General features: G+C 27.7%; 1 protein-coding gene across 1 annotated transcript in view; it reads left to right on the top strand.

Annotated features, from left to right (window-relative positions):
- LOC112591991 overlaps positions 1-22,251 on the top strand; it is a 93,135-nt gene that overhangs the window by 46,458 nt on the left and 24,426 nt on the right. The window contains exons 5-7 of the mRNA XM_025335953.1: positions 1,257-1,618; positions 19,857-20,055; positions 21,484-21,620. Of these exons, the coding sequence (XP_025191738.1) occupies positions 1,257-1,618; positions 19,857-20,055; positions 21,484-21,620 (698 nt within the window). The remainder of the gene's footprint in view (positions 1-1,256; positions 1,619-19,856; positions 20,056-21,483; positions 21,621-22,251) is intronic.

Here is a 22,251-nt window from a genome sequence, read left to right as displayed (position 1 = left end):
AAAAACGGAATATTACTTATAAATTTATAATATAGTTAATTTTTCATTTAGTTTCATTGTATTATGTATTATAAAAATTAAAAATCATGATGCACATAAAATATTTTATGTCGATTATTTTTGACAGTATTTTCGATTTATGTGGTGGACGTACCATCCACACTAACAGATGAATTTACTTGGGCGGTATTTTGTAAACCGTGATTCATAACTTATAGTAATCATTAACGGCACACAGCGTGAAGCGTTAGAAAATATTGATAACATTCATTGTGGTATTATTCAGTTTATAAATCTATCTTTTTTGGATATACCTTTATCTTAAATTAATAAAATACTATCCTTTAAGAATTAAAAATTAATTAAAACTGATTTTTTGAATTTCATATTTTCTTAATTCCTTAAAATGACATCCTCTGTAAAAAAAAAAATGAAATACTCCACGTAGAAATATTTCAATTTAAAATATAATAATGATCATTTTGAATTCAAAGTAGATATTTATATATTTAATAATGATTTCATAGTATTCACCGCCATATTATGTTCAATACTACTATTACTAATTTATGTATACGACACTTAAATCAAAATAAATTGATATATTGCAATGATTTTCAAACTTTATTCTCGCGTACTACTAAAGTATATTATTAATCAGTCGCGTACCCCTAATGATTAAAAATAGAACGATCTAAATTTTAAATAGCTAAATATATTTATTTTAAATAATAAGAAAGTAAAAAAATATAATATTATTATTATTTATTTATTAATAAAGAAGATTTATTAGCTTTTTTTTAAAAATATTATATGTATAAATATAATAATAATTTTTTTTTTTCAATGAAAACCATAGATCTGTAAGTTTGATATTAACGATGAAATATCTATTAAATAATTATAATTTTTTTATAAATAATATTATAATAACCATTTCAAACACTAGTAAAAATGTTTATTTTTTAATTTTCCGTTCTACCATTACCATTATGCGGTTTTCCGCGTACTACCACAATTTGAAAACTGTTGATCTGTTGTAAATTGTAATCTTGTTGTAAAGATTGGTTTTTTTTTTTTTTGATTTTTTGTAATTTTTTGGTACATATTTAATGAAATTAATGCAAAGTAATAATATTGTCTCATATACATTTAATATTTGGGTGTATAAATTGAAACAATTCTTTTTATATTATTAACATTGTTTGATTACTAATATTATACCTAATCTATTTTTTTTTTTATTTTTTTTACAGTGATACCTACTGAAGTACAAATTGTTTCAATTAAAGGATACGCAAATCATTTGAAAAGTAATGAAAGCCATGTGACTGAAAAAAATGATGTTTCCCCGTCAGAAGATACAACTGGTCACAAGAAATATACAATAAGAGCCGACCGGGTGTATCAAGCTGAGTGTCGGTCAAAAGGATCTCGACCATTAGCTACAATCGAATGGTATCTATTAAAAAAAAATCAACGCTTTAACGTTAGTCAATCAACAAATTCCACTCGTATGTTGGATATATCATCCCTGATGGTCTTATTGAAAGAGCAACGAGGTAGTACGTCAGTTATTTCAGAAAGAACAATCTCCGGCATAGTGAAAACACAACAAGTAAGTAAAATATTTATTACTATTGCGATACAATTGAACGAATTATACACGAAGGAAATTAATCATCATTGGCTTAATCAATAACTTTGAAATTTGTATATTTATATATTATATATAATATGAGAGGTAGATCCCTACACTAAGTTCAAATAGAACTATCACTAATACATTTATTTATAGATATATTGAAATGTGTCACTTATGCGAATGAAATATTGTTAAAGAACGTATAAAATACTTTTTATTGATAATTATACGTTGTATTTCAACAACAGTTTGAAACTAAGACATACTTCTTACACGTTGAATATTATTTTTTGCACACAAAACACATAATTATTATTATTGTCTTAATAAAAAAATACATTACAAAATGTATAATACTACATAATGCAATGACGACGTTTAAATATCATAATATATTTATAAAACAAAATTAAATATGCAATAGACAGTAATATTATTCAACAGTATTTAAATTTTTGAAAATTTAATGACAAGCAGTATTTTTTTTAAATAAAATTCGACTCTTTAAAACAACAATGTCTTAGTTTAACATAACATAAGGCCGTATTGTTATTATTATTTTAAACTGTATTAACATGGTCTATTATATCGTATTTCAAAGAATTATATTTACTTAAAGTGCTTTCATAGATATTTTAAGTGAATTAGTGGAACATTACCTTAATATGTAGTATAATATATAGATTTAATTAATTTTCAAATGTATATAATATATATATGTAATTATAGCTTATCCATATCCATTATAGTCAAATAATTATTGACGATATACCTAATATATTCGATTGCATATTAAAAATAAAATGTTTAAATAAGTTAAAGAATAAATACATTTATAATTTGAACATAAATTTTAGTACCTTAAAAACAGGAAAAATGTATTTAAAAAATACGATTTAATGCACTAATAATATTGAGCAATTTCAAAATATCATAAATGATTCTAACAAAAATCTATTTATATTTGGCATTACCACTATTGTTCAAAAAACCAGAACTTATGATATTTACGAAAATATATTATTTACATTTCCGTTTCCAATATTTTTTATTTAATTGATTCTATAACATTTTTATCTTATATAATCAATGTAACATTATTATTTAGTTACAATTATCGACGAACTGAACTTTGAAAAATTGAATATATTTACATTTTAAAGGACTGCCGTTTTTGTTATTTTTCCTATTGGTGAGTTATAAATTATAATCATATTAATTGAATAATTATCAACGCATGATAAAATCGATTATCAGTTGGCATGATATATTATGTACAACAAAAGTTGTAGTTATACATTTATAAAAATTGCAAATATGAAAATTCATTAATATATATATATATGTAGATATTATCCATGGAAAATACTTCAGGTTTTGATCGAAATTGTTTTTATTATAAAATATACTATCGCATCAATCCCTGCGGCTATTCAGAATTGCCTACTTCAATGCAATAAATGAATCGTAAAACCATTGAAGCATATAATTTCTAAAATAATAATGGAAATTCGAGGAATTATCATTTTTTTTTTTTTTTTATATATACTGTTTCTTTGTATTTTAATCCTAAAGTAATTTATCTATTATGATTTTATATAGAAAAATACAGAAAGATAGAAAATACGTATTTAGATGCATATTGATGTGTATGTACCATTTATAAATTAATATTACATGACGTATTTTATTTTATTGATTGTTACAAAATACAGAATGTTTACCCAATAGAACCACTTCCATATACCGAATACATTCGTACGCGAATTCGTTGATGATTCGGCCGTTTACTGTGTTCAGTACTATTCGCGGTTGTTCGGGCTTGTTCATAAGCATTCGCTTTGAAAACAAAATATGGTTTAATATGGTTTAAAATATTCAGTTGTGGGCACACTACTATCCAGTAAACACGTGTAAATTCTATTTAAATTTGTTGTTTTTTTAATTATTTTGTTTATATTTGTTAATAAAAATGTCTTCAAGTGAAGATGCCGAAGATTTATTACTAGCTTGTGCATGTGCTATTACTACGAAATTATTGGTAAAAAAAAAACAAAGAAAAAAAAACGTCGTTGGTGGATGCGATCGCTGTATCGGAACAGAGAATTATATAGTGGTAGTATGTTACTTAATGACTTAAAAAATGAAGACGGAGACCATTTCAAGAACTGCTGTAGAATGACTCCTGAAACGTTCAGAAATTTACTCAATTTAATTGAACCCAAAATCAGAAAAGAAGATACACAGTTTAGGTTATCTATACCAGCAAATGAAAGACTAGCTTTAACTCTCAGATACTTAGCCACGGGTGATTCTTTTGCAAGCTTATCATTACTCTTTAAAGTATCAAAATCATCCATTTCGTCTATAATTCCGGAAGTATGCACTGCAATAATTGAAGAACTACAAGATTATATAAAGGTAAATATTGTTTGTTATATATGTCTAGCTTATAAGTAGGTATATAAGCAGATAATCTAGTAGGTATATGATATTTATATATGAGTACATGACATACAGTTAATAAAGTATGATATTGTATTATGAAGTAACCAAATTAATTTTATTCTTTAAAATTATTGTTATTAAAATATACATATTAATAATAAATAAATTTTAATTATAAACATTTTGTAATTACAAATCAGAAAAGTTGTTAGGAATATACTGTGACTGTGGCGACTGAGGCGGAACAGAGGACATAGAATGAAGAGATGGCGAAGACGATGACGAAAAGTATGTGTCCGGTGACTGTGGTTGAGTTGAAAATGTAGAATGGTGAGCTGTTGAAGGTGTTAAGGTAGAATACGGTAACTGCATAGAAGGCGAAGATGTTGAAGTATCGTATGTTCTTATTGACTGTGGTGGTATAGAATAAATCGACTGAAAATCTGGCAAAGATGCAGCAATTTGTGATGTTGAAGTATCTTGAGACTGATTAGTTTGGTGTTGGAATTTGAAGCTTAATTCAGCGTTGAATATTAAAGAACTTATTTGATGTTGTAATATTGTTTTCGTTCGATCATCGAACTGCTCTAATTTGCTAGTAATAAATTCTCCAAATATGGTAGAATCATTTTTTTGTTTTTTTGCTTGCCTTTTATCAGAAATATCTTGCATAATATTTTGTAAATTTTGAATAACTTTATCACTGTCAGTTGTTTTTTTACGTTTGTTTGGTAGTTTTTTGGGAGAAACAAATGGTTTTCTTTGCTCTCGAGGTTGTTCTGCTTCCCTTGATGTTTCCCCCAACAATTCGTCTATAATATTTTCATTGACATTTATAATAGAATCTTCTAATAATTGACTATTATCTGGCTGTAAGTAAAATATTTATAAAAATAATTAATTAATTACTTCAAAAATTTATATTAACTTTTTAAATACACTAAATTTTTTTTATGTTTAAAAATATAAACACCTAATGTATAGTGTTGTAGTATACGCCGATCAAATCTAATGTACAGACACAAAAACACAAAATAAGTTAATACTTGAATTAATATGAATCTCTTCCTACAGTCGTCGATCCACACGACGACCGCAGAAGAGCCCTTGTTATTTACCTTAGCTCTTCTTTTTATACATAATTTTCCTACTTAACATAAACAATTTGTTCTACTTAAAACTACTTACTAGAGTCTAGTCAGGGGTCGGCAACCTTTTTAGTTGGAAGAGCCAAAAGTTACAATATACAAAATTTTCAAAACTTTAAAGAGCCACTAAAAATTGTCGTAATTTTTTAAATATTATTTAATTTTTAATTTTAATAACCATAATAATAAAATAATACAGTTATTAAATAATAGAGAGTTACATCAATATGAGCATTGGCTTTGCATGTATTTTTAAAGTTTTGTTAAATTTTTGGGTGTGGAACTGGAGAGCCGCAACTTAAGATCAAAAGAGCCACATGTGGCTCGCGAGCCGCAGGTTGCCGACGGCCGACCCCTGTATTAAACTAAAAAATATATTATTTATATTTCTTATGATATTGACATTGCTTAATTGATTTGAAATGTACTAGGTTACATAAACATACATTAGTTATTGTTAGAGAAAAATGACCGGCTTAGAATACAAATTAATTATTAAACATATTATTGCCTAATACTACAGTATGGTCAGTATGTAGGTACCTACATTAAACAATATATAATATAATATACTTATTTTAATATGTATTTATGTATAATTTTTAAGTAAAATCCTATTTAAATATTGTTGTTAATGCATAGTATAAACTATAAAGTACCTATAATAATGGTAGTATATATTAATACTTTTCATTTTATAAATTTTGTTATATTATATTAATAATTTTTAACAATATTTTATGACAAATACTTATGTTTAAGTATAGTTATAAATTTTATTTATTTATTTTAAACTATTTTAGATACCAACAACTCAAGAAGATTGGTTAAATGTTGCTAGAAAATACGAAACAACTTGGAACTTTCCTCATTGCCTTGGTGCAATTGATGGAAAACATGTGCAATTGCAAGCACCCATTGGAAGTGGTAGTGATTACATTAATTATAAGTCAACGTTTAGTATTGTTCTTATGGCAATAGTTGATGCTGATTATAATTTTTTGTACGCAAATATCGGTTGCCAAGGCAGAATTTCAGATTCTGGAGTTCTTCGGAATACGTCGTTTTTTAAAAAACTCGAAAGAAATGAATTGGGACTTCCACCAGCAAACAGTTTAAATGGAAGAAAAAAAACAGTACCATATGTATTTGTAGCTGACGAAGCTTTTCCCTTAATGGAAAATATACTCAAACCCTATCGCGGAACTCATGAAAAAGGATCAACCAAAAGAACATTTAACTATCGATTGTCTCGAGCCCGAAGAGTTGTGGAAAATGTTTTTGGCATTTTATCAGCAGTATTTAGAGTGCTTCGAAAACCAATGTTGCTTGAACCAAACAAAGCAGAGATTGTAATAACGGCATGTGTATACTTGCATAATTATTTACGTAAAAATAAGTCATCGAGGGATGCATATTCGCCGCCAGATTTTTTCGATCGTGAAGTTGAAGGACGTAATGTTGTTGGAACGTGGAGACAAGACACCAACAATACTTTACGTACATTAGAAAGAGTGGGAAGAAGAGCTACACGATTAGCAGAAGAAAATAGAGATGAGTTTGCAGAGTATTTTTGTGGAAATGGTGCAGTACCGTGGCAAACAGAATTAGCATAACATTTATTTTTTAGTAAATTATGTCAAGTAAGGTTAACTTTATATATAGGTACAAATTATGTTTAGTAGGTTATTTTCTAATTACAGTGACATTATATCTATCAAAACCAAGACGTATGCACATGATCCACTTTATATTTAGTCATGTGTAATGTGTATGTTGTATTATCAAACTGTGTATATTATATAAAAATGTTGTAATATACTTCGTAGTATTCAAACTAGAAACCAGAAAAGAATTGTTTCTTTTATTTTTAGCACAGTTTATATGTCATGAAAATGGGAAACCAAAAACATTGCTATAAAAATAAACGTTATTATAAAATGTTTATTAATACGTTTATGGAATACATATTTTTGACAAATACTTTTTTGATATGGTCATAACTTTTCTCGATATTGCTGCCAGTAGGTTTAAAAAAAATAATTATACAAAACACATTTATAACTTAATAGTTGAAAGTACTTACATCAATGGTATCTTTAGTTTCTCGTGGCGAAAATTTGTCGTTCAAAAACTGCATTGCTTTAAAAGCAAACCACTTTGAATGAAACACTTCATCAGCTCCAGCGCCAGAACGTTTTGTGTTTACTTCAAGGCGACGTTCCCTTCTATATGACGCTTGTAAACTTTCCATCTTCCTCTTATCTTCGTTTACACTTTTCTTCATTTCCTTACTTATTTCACACCAATAATCAATTTTTCTTTTTGCCATCTTGTATTGACTATTGGTCGGATCCCATAGAATTGATCTGGCTTTATACATCTCAATGAGAAGTAGACACTCTTCATCCGTCCAATCCATTATTTATTTTTTTATAAGTATAATAAGTATTAAAAACTATTATTCAAATTGAAAAAGCTGTGGTGCGTGCGGTAATTGATCTCGAACACAACCGAATCAGAAATGACAGCCGAATATCGTTCGAACTGAACGAGCGTTTTCTTTGACCGTACCGCTATCCGAGCGAGCGTCACCGAACGCGAACGAATCGTTCGGCGCCAGTTCGCTCGCGTTCGGCAAAATGTTTACACTACTGAATTCGGTACGATTCGCTCGCGTTCGTTCGCGTTCGGACTATAATGTAAACGGACCTTTATGAATAATGATCAAAAACAATAGCGGACCACTATAACTCAGTTAATTCATCAATTAATGTGTTTCAGTATCATCGCTGATATTTGTATTTGTTCTAAAAATTAACAGTTTGCTTCTCTGTCACAATACTATGCAGTTTGAAAACAATGACTATTATTTCGATTTTATTTATAAATGATAAAATATAATAACTACTAGTTTTCTAAAACATATTTAAAAAAAACCATTCGTCATATTGAAAAAATAAATAAAAAACAACATAATATACTGAGTACATGCTAATATAAATTATTATTTAATAAAAATTGTATCGAATGAAACATACAACGCAATTAACTATAGAATTAATAACATTTATTATTGATTAAAAATCTTACATTATTTTAGATAAATCAAAAAAGTTTGTAAGAATACATTTTTATTTAACTAATAGACATTAATTAATATTTCTCTCACTGATACAATATAATATTAAACTGTTAATGAGTAAACTCATTAAGTTTACACATCAACAATTTTATGGTTTACCTTCTCACTGTATGGTAATTTTGTACACTTGATTAAATATTTTAAATATAATTATTAGGCAAAATATTACAAAAACATAGAAACGAGATAAGTGTTAAGTGATTCAGGTTCAAGAGTAATATTTCAAAACAATGACAACCCATTTAAGTAGATAGTGCGACCTCACCATAGTGGTCCACGTATGTAAAGAACCCATAGTGTTGTTAGTTTTAAAATTTATTAAGTGGTAATTTATTTTTTTTATAACGTGAAAGATTAAAACATTACATTTTTAGACAAACTTAAGTATAAACTAAAAATTGGAGTAAAATAAAATGTATACTCGTATTAGTAAAACCTACTATCTTGTTATCAGACAGTGTTTTCAATTGTTATCTAACTTTAAAATATTTATATATTATAAAAATTAATGTTTTGAAGGTTATAATCTTATATTCTGTAAAGAATACTAAATTAAAATTATTATATTTTCAAGCTTTAGATAAGTATTTAAATTTAAAATTGGATACATTTTTAATTACGAATTAATTCGTGAATTTTTGTGGTAGTGTATAAATGGGTTAAAAAAAACTAATTTTGAATAAACTTTTTAAATTTTTTTCGTTAAATTGTTAGTGCTCACCAACAATTTTACTCATTTCCGATTATGGGGAGTAGGTAAGAAAATGTGTAGTATTACGAATCATTGTAAATAATTTATCACATTACGGGAATTACTTCAAATTACAAAGAATAAAATGTTTTGAAAACTTTTAAATTAATGTTTTTGATAATTTATGACATAATTAATAATGAAATTGTTGAAATGTATACTAATAAATACTATATTATTATATACATTATATTCATATATATATTAATGTATTTTATATTTGAATGCAAAACAGATTTGATTAATACCTTGACATTTGTACTCTAATTAATATAATTACTTATATTATACGTTAATCAAATGATGACTCACATGATTGTGTAAATAAACCACCAAACACCAATTTAACTATATTTGAATAAATATTATTATTTATTCAGATAGATGATATAATGCATGGGATTTGCAAATATTAATGAATTTTTCTGTATCAACATAATGTAAAACACATAATTTTAAGTAATAAAGAGATGTGAATTTATTTTATTTTAAACTGAGATATTCAAGAAGTATTTGGTTTTATAACAATGGGATTTTATATAATATTTTATCTATGATCATCTTTTTAAGAAGAGGAATAAAAAAAATTCCATTGACAATATTTATTAGACATTTCAATTATAAAATACAAGTCAACATTTTAAAATCTATAACATTACAGCAAATCAGGAAATATTTTTTAATTATGTAATTATTTAACCATTAGAGAAAAAAAATTATGGAAATTAACTGTGTATTTATTAATGCAACAATATTATTTTGCATTGAAATCTATATAAAATATCTAACGGTAACATATTATTTAATAATTAATTGATGAATCAAGAATATTTATGATTTAAATTATCTAGGTGAGTATATTTATTAATAAATTTCCCAGTCTACGACGTAATTTAATAATTGTATTTTTTATTTAACTTGTTTTTACTCTGTATTATCTATAAACTCAGCTTGAGTTTTCACAATGGAACAATGCACATTAGTTTGCCCCATTAAGTTGTTTAATAAGGTAATATTTTCTGCATTTATAAATTGTATACATTTTCAAATTTGAAGTACATTTGTGTCTTCTGGGCTTATAGGTAATAATCGTGGATTTAACACATTTTGCATTATTATAAATTATGAATTAACAGTTAAATTTAATTTATGAATAACAAGTATTATTGTTTTCTAAATGCATGCAAATTAAAAGTATATTTAACTATATTACCTTAATTAGGTAATAAATTACCCATCAAAATATTTTAAACTATAGATATTTGAAATTATTAGTTCTTAGTTTTAATATAACAATTGCTTACGGTATAATATAATAAAACGTGAAAACATTTAATCTGTGCATTGAATATTTTTGGATGGAATGCTAAATTTATGTATTAAATCAACTCCATCCAACTTAGCTTTGAGTGATTATGTGTTATATCATTTTAGATTCCGAGCCAAACATAACCAAAACCTAAAATAAATAATAAGCTTTCTAAATTCTCTGTATTAAATAATATATTTGGTAATTTATTATCAATTATTGTTGTAACTGTGACATCGGAACTAGAATAGGTAGTAGTAGAGCAGTTATTTCAAAACACAAATATGTTATTATTGCTGTTACTGAAACATCCACCATTGCAATCATTATTAGCACTAACTATGATCAATGATTTTAAAATATTTACGCATTTTTTTAGTTAGTATTAGTTTTATGACAAAAATAAGGGGTTATATTATTAAAAAGGTGTTGTGGATCGAAGAAATGTTTTGAAATATTGTTTTTTAGCAAAAACTTAAAGATATAGAAATTTTGTTCATATTTATAAATAACAATGTAGTTATTTCAATATACTTAATCTGTATAACTCTCGTATTATAATACATTTATAGTTGTCATTTACGAAAATGATTTAGCACAACTAAACCCTCAATAGTTTATTAAACACAAGATTTAATCTCCGATCTCTCCATAACTTGTTAAGCTATATTTACACGAAATAATATAGCAATACAATGCAATACTTAGTTGCAATCGTGAAAACTAAATATGATAAATAATATAATAAATATATAATTGTATAAACAGAGGCCCAGTTGAAATTGGAAAAAAATAAACTAGTAATTTACAAGTCATACCCAAGTCGTTATATTATATATACATTATGCACATGTACTTTATTTATATCGTATGTTAACATTTTTTAATTACAATTGAATTCATTTAAAGTCAAAATAATAAAAATAAAAATTTATATATAGTATACGTGTATTATTTTATTGTTGACTTCGAAAATAGAAACGAGTTACAAAACATAAAGAATATTGGCTATAATTTATTCTACATTTAGTATTGTTATTGTTATTGTCTTTGTTGTCTTTAATTTTAAAGTGTCTGCAATGCTGAAGGTCAATCTTTTTTTGGTATTTATTCTTCGAAATTCTAACTTTTAAAATGTTCACATAGCTAGGCCTTTAAATTAGATAGACCTAAGTTAAAATTATATTTTTATACATTAATGAAATTTCTATTTTCTTATAATATATATATACACATATATAGGTCTTTTATGCTCATTACGTTGTCTGGAAAAACAAAATTAAAGAATACTAATAATAACTTTAAAAAAATTTTTCCTTTTTTTAGAAGGAAGTATTTTAAATGTTAAATACGTTTATTTTTTACATAGGTTTGGGTTTTCTCATTTACCCTCCTTCCTTATATACATTAATGATGTAATGTGTATATTTAACTGACCAAGTTGTAATAACTTTATTAAGTATTTATGTTATTATTTATTATTGACAAAATAAAATATAATAATATTTATAACGATTACAATTACGAAGTTTATTAGATAAATACAGATATAACAAATCCGGTATGGATTATAAACAAAAAGAAAATATTATACCTATAATGTTATAGCGTGTTCAACGAAGTACGTGCAAGATTGTCAGACTTTATTTAGTAGCAGTCGTCATAACCACACACTTTCAAAAATATATACTTTAATACATCATCATCGCACAATTCTCCAGAAAATCCTCATAGGTACACTGATATACACGTATATATTAATATATATATATCAATAACACACATTTATCTTAAGTTAAATTATTGTTTAGAAACGCACACCACTTAATGATTTAATCAAAAATCATGAAAATATATCTTTCAGGATTATCCAGTTAAGATAGCTTATAAATTTGATTTAAAAAAATTAAATGTCTTCTGCTAATTACTAGTACCAATGGGAAATATTCTCAAGGACATTTAACTTCAATAAATTTATTCGTGTTTATTCTTCACTTCACATAATGGACGATATGATACAAATTTTCACAAACAATAAAGGTGTACAATCAATGATTTACTAAAAATATGTGTATCGATTTTACTGTAAGAATAAAAATAAAATTCAGTTTTACAACACTGAATCATGTAGTTCTGTGATGGCAACAAATTCAGATACAGTAAAAGCCGCTTATAAGAAACACTTTGGGACCAAAGTGAATTGTGTCAATTAACCGATTGTTTCTAATAAGCGATTGAAAAAAAAAATGAATAATAGGTACGCGAAAAAAATATGTATGTATGTATGTACCTATATTGTATAATTTAAAAAAGTATGCACAATTGTATATATTTTACGATATTTAAAATATTTATCATTCGTAATTTGTTTTTTTGCGTCAAGTAACTCCATGACCATATTTTCATACGAGTAGTATTGCCCCCTTTGACTTTGTCACTTATTTTGAGTGCGTATGGGTGTTCAGGTAGAGCTCCAAAATAAATCTCAGTCTCGTCCGCATTGAAAATATCAGAGGGTGTGTATTGGGCTAGCAAATCGGTCTAATGAGTTTCAAACTACGATTGGTCGCATGAAAATTGGCTAAAATCTTAGCGTTCAGACATTTTTAGATTTTTAGAAAAAGGAAACACTAATAATCTTTACATACGCACGCTGAAGCTAAACTACAAACGGTACGACCAGTACGTACAGAAATAGCATTCTCACGATAAATTACAGTAAAAATAAACGTAACGACAGCAAAGATAAGATTGAAGTACATTGGTTATATCGCCGGATAATCGGTGTATACTGTATATGTCAACCGACCTTCTCCCAATTGTTTCAAATAACCGATGTGATGTTTCAATAATCCGATTTATTTCCAATGTTCTAATATACGGCCGATCCGTCCCGAGACATTTTGTTTCAATAACACGGTTGTATCAATTATTCGTGTTTCTAATAAGCTGCTTCTACTGTATATCATATTATATTATGTATTCATCAAGGGAATTAGACGTAAACATGACCACGGAGGAAATTAAGTTAAAAATAGCGTTAAAATAAATTCGTTCTGCCGTTAAACGTAGATCACAGTTAAGTGTATACGAAAGACCATAGACCTACAGGTCTATGCGAAAGACCGATAAAAATCATAGAGCAAGAATCAAACACGTCTTCAGCGAGTGCAGTTAATATTGAAGTCGTAATGTGAGACAGAATAATGAAATATTATTATAGGTATGTACACGGAAATACGTCCTACGCACTATTATACCGATAAAGACATTATGTGTACACGTCGCGCGTACCTAAATGAATTTCTGTGGTTAGCGTGAGTGCTGTCGAAGACACAATAATATCATAGAAAAAAGAAGAGAAAAAAAATTGGCGTTTGCAGAGTCGGTCGGTCGACGAGGCGGCCTAAAAATCCGGACGAGCACAACGCACGGTAAACACGGCCATCACAGCCGAGTGCCTATATTCGTCGGATGATCGCCGCTCAAAACAAACATCTTTTTCGCTGGCGCGGCACGCCGAACGGATAATGGAAAGTAGTCTGTTGCCCGAGCAAAAAGCAAGCGTGTTCGAGGGATAAGACGCGCGGGGTATTGCGCGCAAGCGAGTACGAGTAAGGCGTACGCGCGGGCAAACATCCGGCGAGTGTGGACGTGCGTACACACGCATGATAGTATGCAGTATGCACCTACGTACGGCGCCGTATTATACGCGGGCGTGTGCATTACAGTAAGCTTTCAAACTTTGTATAATATTAAGACAAATACGAACATTTTTAACGAACGAATCAACAGCGGCAGTAGAAGAAACACACAGTAGTTTTTGGCGAGTTTTACGGGTTGGTGTAAACAAATAATAATAGTAATAACAATAATACTTCTACGCGGGAAAACTCGGAGGCGGCAACGAAAAACGTATACAACAAAAGACGAGGGGGGCCTGAACAAACAAACCTACTATGCAGCAGCAGCGGCGGCGGCAGCAGAGGAAAACATACATGTATATTCAGTGCCCGCCCGTCCGCCCTGCCACCTTGGCGAGCGTTACGCGCTGCCTCTGTTGCCGCCGCCGCCGCCCGCGTAGTAGTGAGTGTGTATATAACTTTGTTGTGTATTATGTTTGTCGACGGACTGTGAATAAATAAAGAACAAGTTTTTAGAGTTTCTGCGGTGATGGCGACGGGAAAACGGGAGTTCGTATTATATACGTGTTTTTATTGTATTTTCATAATATAGTGCCAGCACGCGGCCACGGCGGAGTATGCTCTACTAGCGGTAAAGATAAATACAACTGTATTGCGGTTTAAATTATAAAATAATAATATTTCTGTATCACATACGAAATTGAACTTTTCCGTTTATGCATAAAATCTCCAAACAAGAGCGAAATTATCAATGAATTGACTTTTATTTTTCTTCGGAACGAAACCCATGGGTAACATTTTAATTTTAAAAGTGGGTCACCGTTATCAGATAAAAAAAAAAATAAAATAAAATAAAATATAAAAACAATATTACTTTATTAATAACTTTACTTTTATTCAATTTGAATTCCTCACTTTAACTTTCCTCCCAGAAATATTTTTCTTGCGATAAAATCAGATTATACGCTGCATCAAAGGAATTACCTACCTACCTACTTTATGTTTCACAAAAAAGTAATTTTCTATAAAATCTAGAAAATTTTATGTAACGTAGAACAAATGAATCAATTACCGTAACTATAATCCATTTATTTTATTCGAATAAATTGACATTTTTCATTATTATTGATTCAGTAAAGATCTTTTTACTATGGTATAAATAATTAAAATCAATACAATTTGCCAACTTGAATGGGATAAACATTGAAAAAATACAATGCCAGAAGTCCAACGAATTAACACGAACTATCCACAAATAGCCTATAAATTACAACTATAAAAAATAATAAATTATATTAAATAGAAATAAAACAATTAGACATATTATAAACTAACCAGTTACATGTCTAATAATCGGAACTCGAGCTGAACAGTTGAACTTATTATTAAATACCCGCCGTCAAATTATATAATGTCTCTATTGCGATCAGTAAAGAATAAATAAAAAACATATCAGATCAATTATATGATATTTTTGGACCATAAATCGATTCGACAAATAAAATTATAGGAATTCAATTTTGATGATATTAAAAAAAAATAAAGTAAATACTTGTAAATAGTTGATAGCCATCAGTTTTGAAGCTTTAAATCGAATAAAACCAATATTTAAAAACATTTTCATGAGAAAATTTAAAATCATGTTAAATATTGTCATTCCAAGAAACACGCTGTGCGATTAAACGAATTAAAAATATATATATTAAATCATATTAATATTATCATGCTGTTAATTCACGAGCAATCCATAAATAAATAAGAACATTGTGTTGCCGTGTTGGACAATACAAATATGTATCAAAAGTTATATTATGTAAAATTTACGAACATTACAAAAACATTAGGGTAATATTTATATATTATATTGTATCGTGTAAGTTGTATTTATTTCGTTATATTTACAATATGGTTGACATCTGCATAATATTACGAATAATGTTTACGTCACGAGGCTCTAACGATTTGAGCGTTTGGCCTCGATGACTACACCACCGAAAATAATACGTCATGTTAATAAAATGATCAAGGACTGCCTAGGTGAAAAGGTGACCATAAAAAACTTAATAAATACTCGAGGCGTACGTAAAAATGTGCGCAAAGGCCGTATTGAATAATCACGCAACAGTTAATATTAATATCAAAATTATTCAATAAGATATATTATTATAAGACGACGCGTTTACAAAACATGATACGTGATAATATGAGCCATATCGTCGTGATAGCAATAATCATAATAATATTTGAACAAACGCAATAACGCGATAACAATAAATAAAATAATAAAAAAGATAATAAAAAAAGAATGGCGGTACAATTTGTATCGCGTATAATAAAATTACGCGACTCCAGTTCCCGCTCCGATGACGATTATGACGGATGACGAATTGACGACGACGTCAGTCAGGCCACTGGTCAGCTGTTTTTCAGGTGCGCGCCGGCACAACAACAACGGGCAGACAATAATTAATTGACAGTAAAATAATTATTGTCGATAATAACAACTACTGACGGCACCCAAAACACGCCGATTGATCGGTACACCGCGGAGATCGCGGTGTACAATACGGCGATGGTCGGGACGACAACGCGACAATATAAGTGTCCGCGTAAAATGACAATCGCGAGATACAATACAGTAAAACCTGTCTTGTGCGGAATTGCACGGGACCAATAAAAATTTCCGTTTTAGGCAGGTTTCCTTATAACTGAATAAAACGGAAAATGCCGTACTATAGAGTTACGATATTCTGCACGATTAAAGTTGTAACATTTTCCGGTCAATAATAAAGATAAAAATATTAAAAATTAATAAATATATTAATTAGTAAATAATAATTATAATAACGCTATTCCCCTTTTCACTTTCTTCGATTACTTTTATTTTTTCATTTAAACTTAAACAAATTTTAGACACTGTGAGAACAAGTAGGTAAGACGATACAAAACGACAGGTAAACTTCGACTATACGGTGACAATAATAAGCGCTAATTTATAGAATAAAGATAAAATTTAGTTATCTATCGATATGTATAAATCGCTGACCTTAATAATTGTTTAGTAGCAAAATAAATGTGGGCATCAAAAATATTTTTGTTCATTTTATGATGTGTTTTTCCGTTTGTTTAAGGTATATATGATTTACGGGACCAAAATATAGCTTTCCGTTTCATTTAAAACAGATTCCGTTTTATCAAGGGTTTAATCCTATGTTAAACTATAGAAATCTGCCGGGACCATAAAAAATTTCCGCGCAGAACAGGAATCCGTCTTATCAAGGATTCGCATAAGACAGGTTTTACTGTATATAATATATATATATATACACATTGATACACAATTTGGATCGCAAGACAGCAGACGCGAGAAACTATGAAATTTATACTTTAAGTAAGAGACGAACACCGCGTTACACAATTTATGTGTACATATCGGTTTTACGCACTGCGGAGAAGACCGCGAAGTACGAAGTAATATATGCGCATGATGTGTACGACTCGGCAGGACGCAAGACGGCTTGCGACGCGGTAAGCAAGTGCGAGGGGTACGATCGGTCGACGCGGCAAAACCGATTCGACAAAACGAGCGGTTTGACGCGATCGTACGGACTCTTTCGTTACAAAAGAACCGAACGGAGTCTGCGGCGGCAACGTGACGACGGGCTGGTTGACGAGCAAGTGTCGCACGGGGAACCAACTCTTCGTCACTCCGGTAACTCCGATATCGCCGAAAATATTGCTGGCCCGTATCGTGGCCGTCGACCCTATAGTTGGCGAAGTAGGGCAAAATGAACTTGGTTTATCTTTACGGCCTTACGGGCCTTTTATATCTCCGTATATCGTATTGAAACAGCCGTTGACCACAGGGGAGACGAATCACCGATACGGCGATAATATATATATATATATATATATATATGTATAAATTCGTATCGTCTGATGAGTTGCGCGAACAACGAAAATGCCTTCATACTTTAAGCATTTAAAATTGTTGATGGTTTATTATTTCCTAAGTTCGATAACATAAGTTTTAATAGCAAATGAAAATTTAACTCGATGGACTTCTTTTATATACCATTCAATTCATACCTATTTTATGTATTTGAACTTTGAATATGATATTAATTTTTTTCTTCGATGCTGTTTTATAAATATTAAATGATAATTATATTACATGAGCATCAATGGCTAACAACATTTCGTATATCATGTTTTATTTATAATATAAATAAATAGCTTTATACAATTTTAATTCAAAAAATGTTTTACACATCGTTTGACAAAAAAAAAAAAATAAAAAAAATATGATATAAAAAATGTACATTATGCTTTTAATAAATAAAAAAATTACTTTTAGTATTAAGTCACAATATTTGTCAGACAGTTGATTGGTAGTTTGGTAGTTTATAATTTCATAAATCAAACGTGATAGTGTCACATTCCATATTTTATTATTAATTTATTGACAATCAACATAATTAATAAGTACCATTATTTGTTTTTTAAATTTACTAGTTTTTATATTACTAATGTAGTATATATGTACCTATCTTATCGCCAATATAATTTTAAACCACTCGTCAAAATAAAGTAAACCCAGTAGTTAATTAAAATTATTATTTATTGAATTGTATTTTTATTATATTGCTATTTGTTATAAAGGTACCTATATAATGTCACAATATTAAACAATTTCTGAAAAAATAAAAATGAAGGTCTTTTTTATTTCATTTTTTAGAATTATCTTTATGTATAGGTAGGTATTAACTAGTTAAAAAGTTGATTTTTTTTTTTAACTTTTAACTTAAGTCAGCTGTTAATTTTTAAACTAACTTATGAACTTAACTAGTTTAATTTAAAGTTAAAATAACTTAGCTTTTCCAAGTTGATTTAAAAATAATTCATCAGGTTGAAAAAATGTTCATGGTTTTATACGTAAATATAAAAATAAAAATAATTTAAAGTATGATAATAAAATCATTTCTGTTATTATTCTTGATAAAATAGTAGACAGACATAAAGCCACAGAACAAACATTATAACAATATTATTATAATATTTTTGTAGTACAAATTTTAAAAATTACATTGTTGTTTAAGTATAATAAATATTTCAATATCAAAAAATAAAATAAAAAGTATATTTAAAGGTTTTAATGTTTTTGTTATATATATATAATTATAAAGGATTTTAATTATAAATTGTATACTATTTGAATTACAATCTCAATTTTTTTTACTAAAATTATGAATTTCAAATAGATTTGTTTAATCAAATAAAAATATTTATCTTTAAATTTATATTTGATATAGAAATTAATATTTGTTGAATCATTAATTAAGATGTGTATATAGTCTAAATACTTAATAAATTATGTAAAATGAAATACGTATATGCACTACACATTATGATTAAATAAAATTGTTTATCATGATTTAGGAAATTAGAAAAAACACGGTCACTCGATCTTTATGTGATCTATATTTTTTCACTAATTCAAAAAAGTAAACTTTTTTAACTAAATTAACAGTATATTATTTTCAATATTAACTTATAACTTATCAAATTAAATTTATAATTTGTTAACTGTTAATTATAACTTATTGATTTAACTTAATTTGAATTAATTATTTTCGTTAACTTACCGGCATGTGTTTAAGGTGCCTACATTTTACTTAAACAACAGCAATTAAAAAAATATGTGCTTAATTAATATTGAGTAGGTAGATGGAATAGAATAATATTTTATGTTTGTTTTCAATGTAGACGCCAGAAACAGTGACAGACAAAGATGAATTGGTCGTGACCACAAGTATTCTAAGTTTCGTACTTTGGGGTCCAAAATCTGCAGCTGTTAATGAAAATGATGACAATGAATCAACTTTAGTTTGTCATGCATACAATCCGGTCATCAAAACATTTGACCGCCATTACGTCGAAACCAAAATAACATTGGATGTTCAATGTAAGTTATTGACAACATAATATTATGTAAAGTACCTGCTATTTATTATCTCTGTGTACTCTATATATTATAATATGACCATATATAATTTAAAGTGTGTCATTGTATATGTATATGTATAGATAATTATAATTAATGGCAATTTTTTTTAAATTTCCTGTATACATTTTTTTTTAAAGTCGATTCTACTAATTTTGGTTCATCCTAGAACATCCAAAGTATAAGATACAAATATGTTTTACACTTCTCTGATATCATACACGAAATTTAATTTTGCTATTTTTTTTTTACATATTAACGGTTTTTATTGCTATTTTGCTAATTCAGTGTTATTAGTACTATTTTTGGGTATATTTTCACATAGGTCCTAATATATTTTATACTCGCATTTTGTTGAAAATAATGATTTATTTGGTTATAATTTTAAAAATATTTGAATTATCGGAAAATTTTTTACTTTTTAACCGTAAATCATAAAATTGTAAAATTATATTCAATTTTTTTCTAATAAACTTATTATTTTTCCAAGTTAAATGCATATTTTTGAGTTTTTAAGTGCATATTCAAGAGCTAAAAAGTAACATTTTTAGTACTACAACTTTCGAAACCATGATTATAAGTTTCTAGTCTTAATATTTTTTTGTGTATAGCTAATTATAAACAAGTTATATACTTTATTAAATGTCGTGCGTATTAATTATTGACATAGTCTTCGGGATTGAAATTACACAACTTAATCATTTACGTTTTATATTTTCACTACGATGACTTATATTTTAAATAAACATTGCCTTATACCCTAAACTTAGAGATTCGTATGCGTCATTTAAATAATATTAATAACAAACGAGTTATCTACTGACTTTAATAAATACATTTAATTGAAATTTTAAAGCGTCTAATCTTTAAGTTACAAAAAAATAAATAAATTTATCTGAACTATAGTGGTCTCAAGATTACTATTCATTATTGATTACTTCCGAAATATGAGTGTACCGTTGACAATATTCCTAACTTCGATCTATCGTAAAAACTGTGAAAAAAGTTTATAATAAATATTGCCAGATATTATAGGGTTATGCATATTTATAGTTTAACTCTTTAACTCTATAAATAATATGTTTTTATAATATTTAGTATAGAAAATATTATCTTAACGTGCAAAAGAACAATTGTAAAAAATAACTATAGCCTTTTGCTACCATAATTATTTCAATAATGTACAACTATAATGTAATATTGTTGTGTATAGTTAATTAAACGTATGCATTTTGTTGCATAATTATTTAATAATTAAAATCAAATATTAAACAGTTAATGTAGTATATTATATGGTATATCATAATATATCACAGTATACTCTTCGCACATCATTTATATTGCCTACATACATCGTTATTGTATTGTATTTTTTTGTTATTTTTCAAGACCCTCCAATAGTAGAGTTACGATTTGGAAATCGTTTGCTGGACACCGGGAGTATTGGTCCTGGAGATGACGTTTACTTCGAATGTGCGGCCCGAGCCAATCCGTCAACTACCATCCGTTACAGTTGGTACCACAACGTGAGTAATCGATCTTTCTGGTGTTTATTTGAATTGTACATTTCGATTTCGTACCTATATATTTTGCCAATAACAGTACAAAGTGTTAATAATAACACATATCTTTAAATTCTGTGAACAATAAAATATTACTGTTTTATACACTTACTTTAAAACTTTTTAAGCCCAATTTTAAATTAAATATACTATATTGTGTGTACGTTTTAAACCGTCATCTGGGTTCATTTTCATGTAGGGGAATGACTATTTTCTGGAAATTGAGAGTTAATACATCATCAATACTTCACGTATGAATCTATACTATACGTATACACGTGCGTTAAAAGTGATAATAATAACTATTACTAGCGCATTAAATTTATTAAGTTCCGCGTAGAAAAAATTTAATAGTATTTGAAAATACAATCAATTATATAAATATCAATTTAAATTTAGATAATTATTTTTAATTTCAAAGTTTGAATCATTGTATTCCATAACAATTCACGTGTTGTATTATAAATTTTAAGTTACCATTCAAAGTTTGACTATGTACTTATTTAGTAACCACCAATGTAAATTCCTTAAATGTATTCACCTCTGTTAGAATATTATGAAACAACATTAGAAATAAATACATTGAGTTATAAAT

This window comes from Melanaphis sacchari, unplaced genomic scaffold, assembly GCF_002803265.2.
Source record: "Melanaphis sacchari strain LSU unplaced genomic scaffold, SCAv2.0 Contig151_pilon_pilon, whole genome shotgun sequence".
In the NCBI taxonomy this organism is placed as follows: Eukaryota; Metazoa; Arthropoda; class Insecta; order Hemiptera; family Aphididae; genus Melanaphis; species Melanaphis sacchari.
Note: the sequence above shows the minus strand (reverse complement) of the source record. Positions and strands in the feature narration are given on the sequence as shown.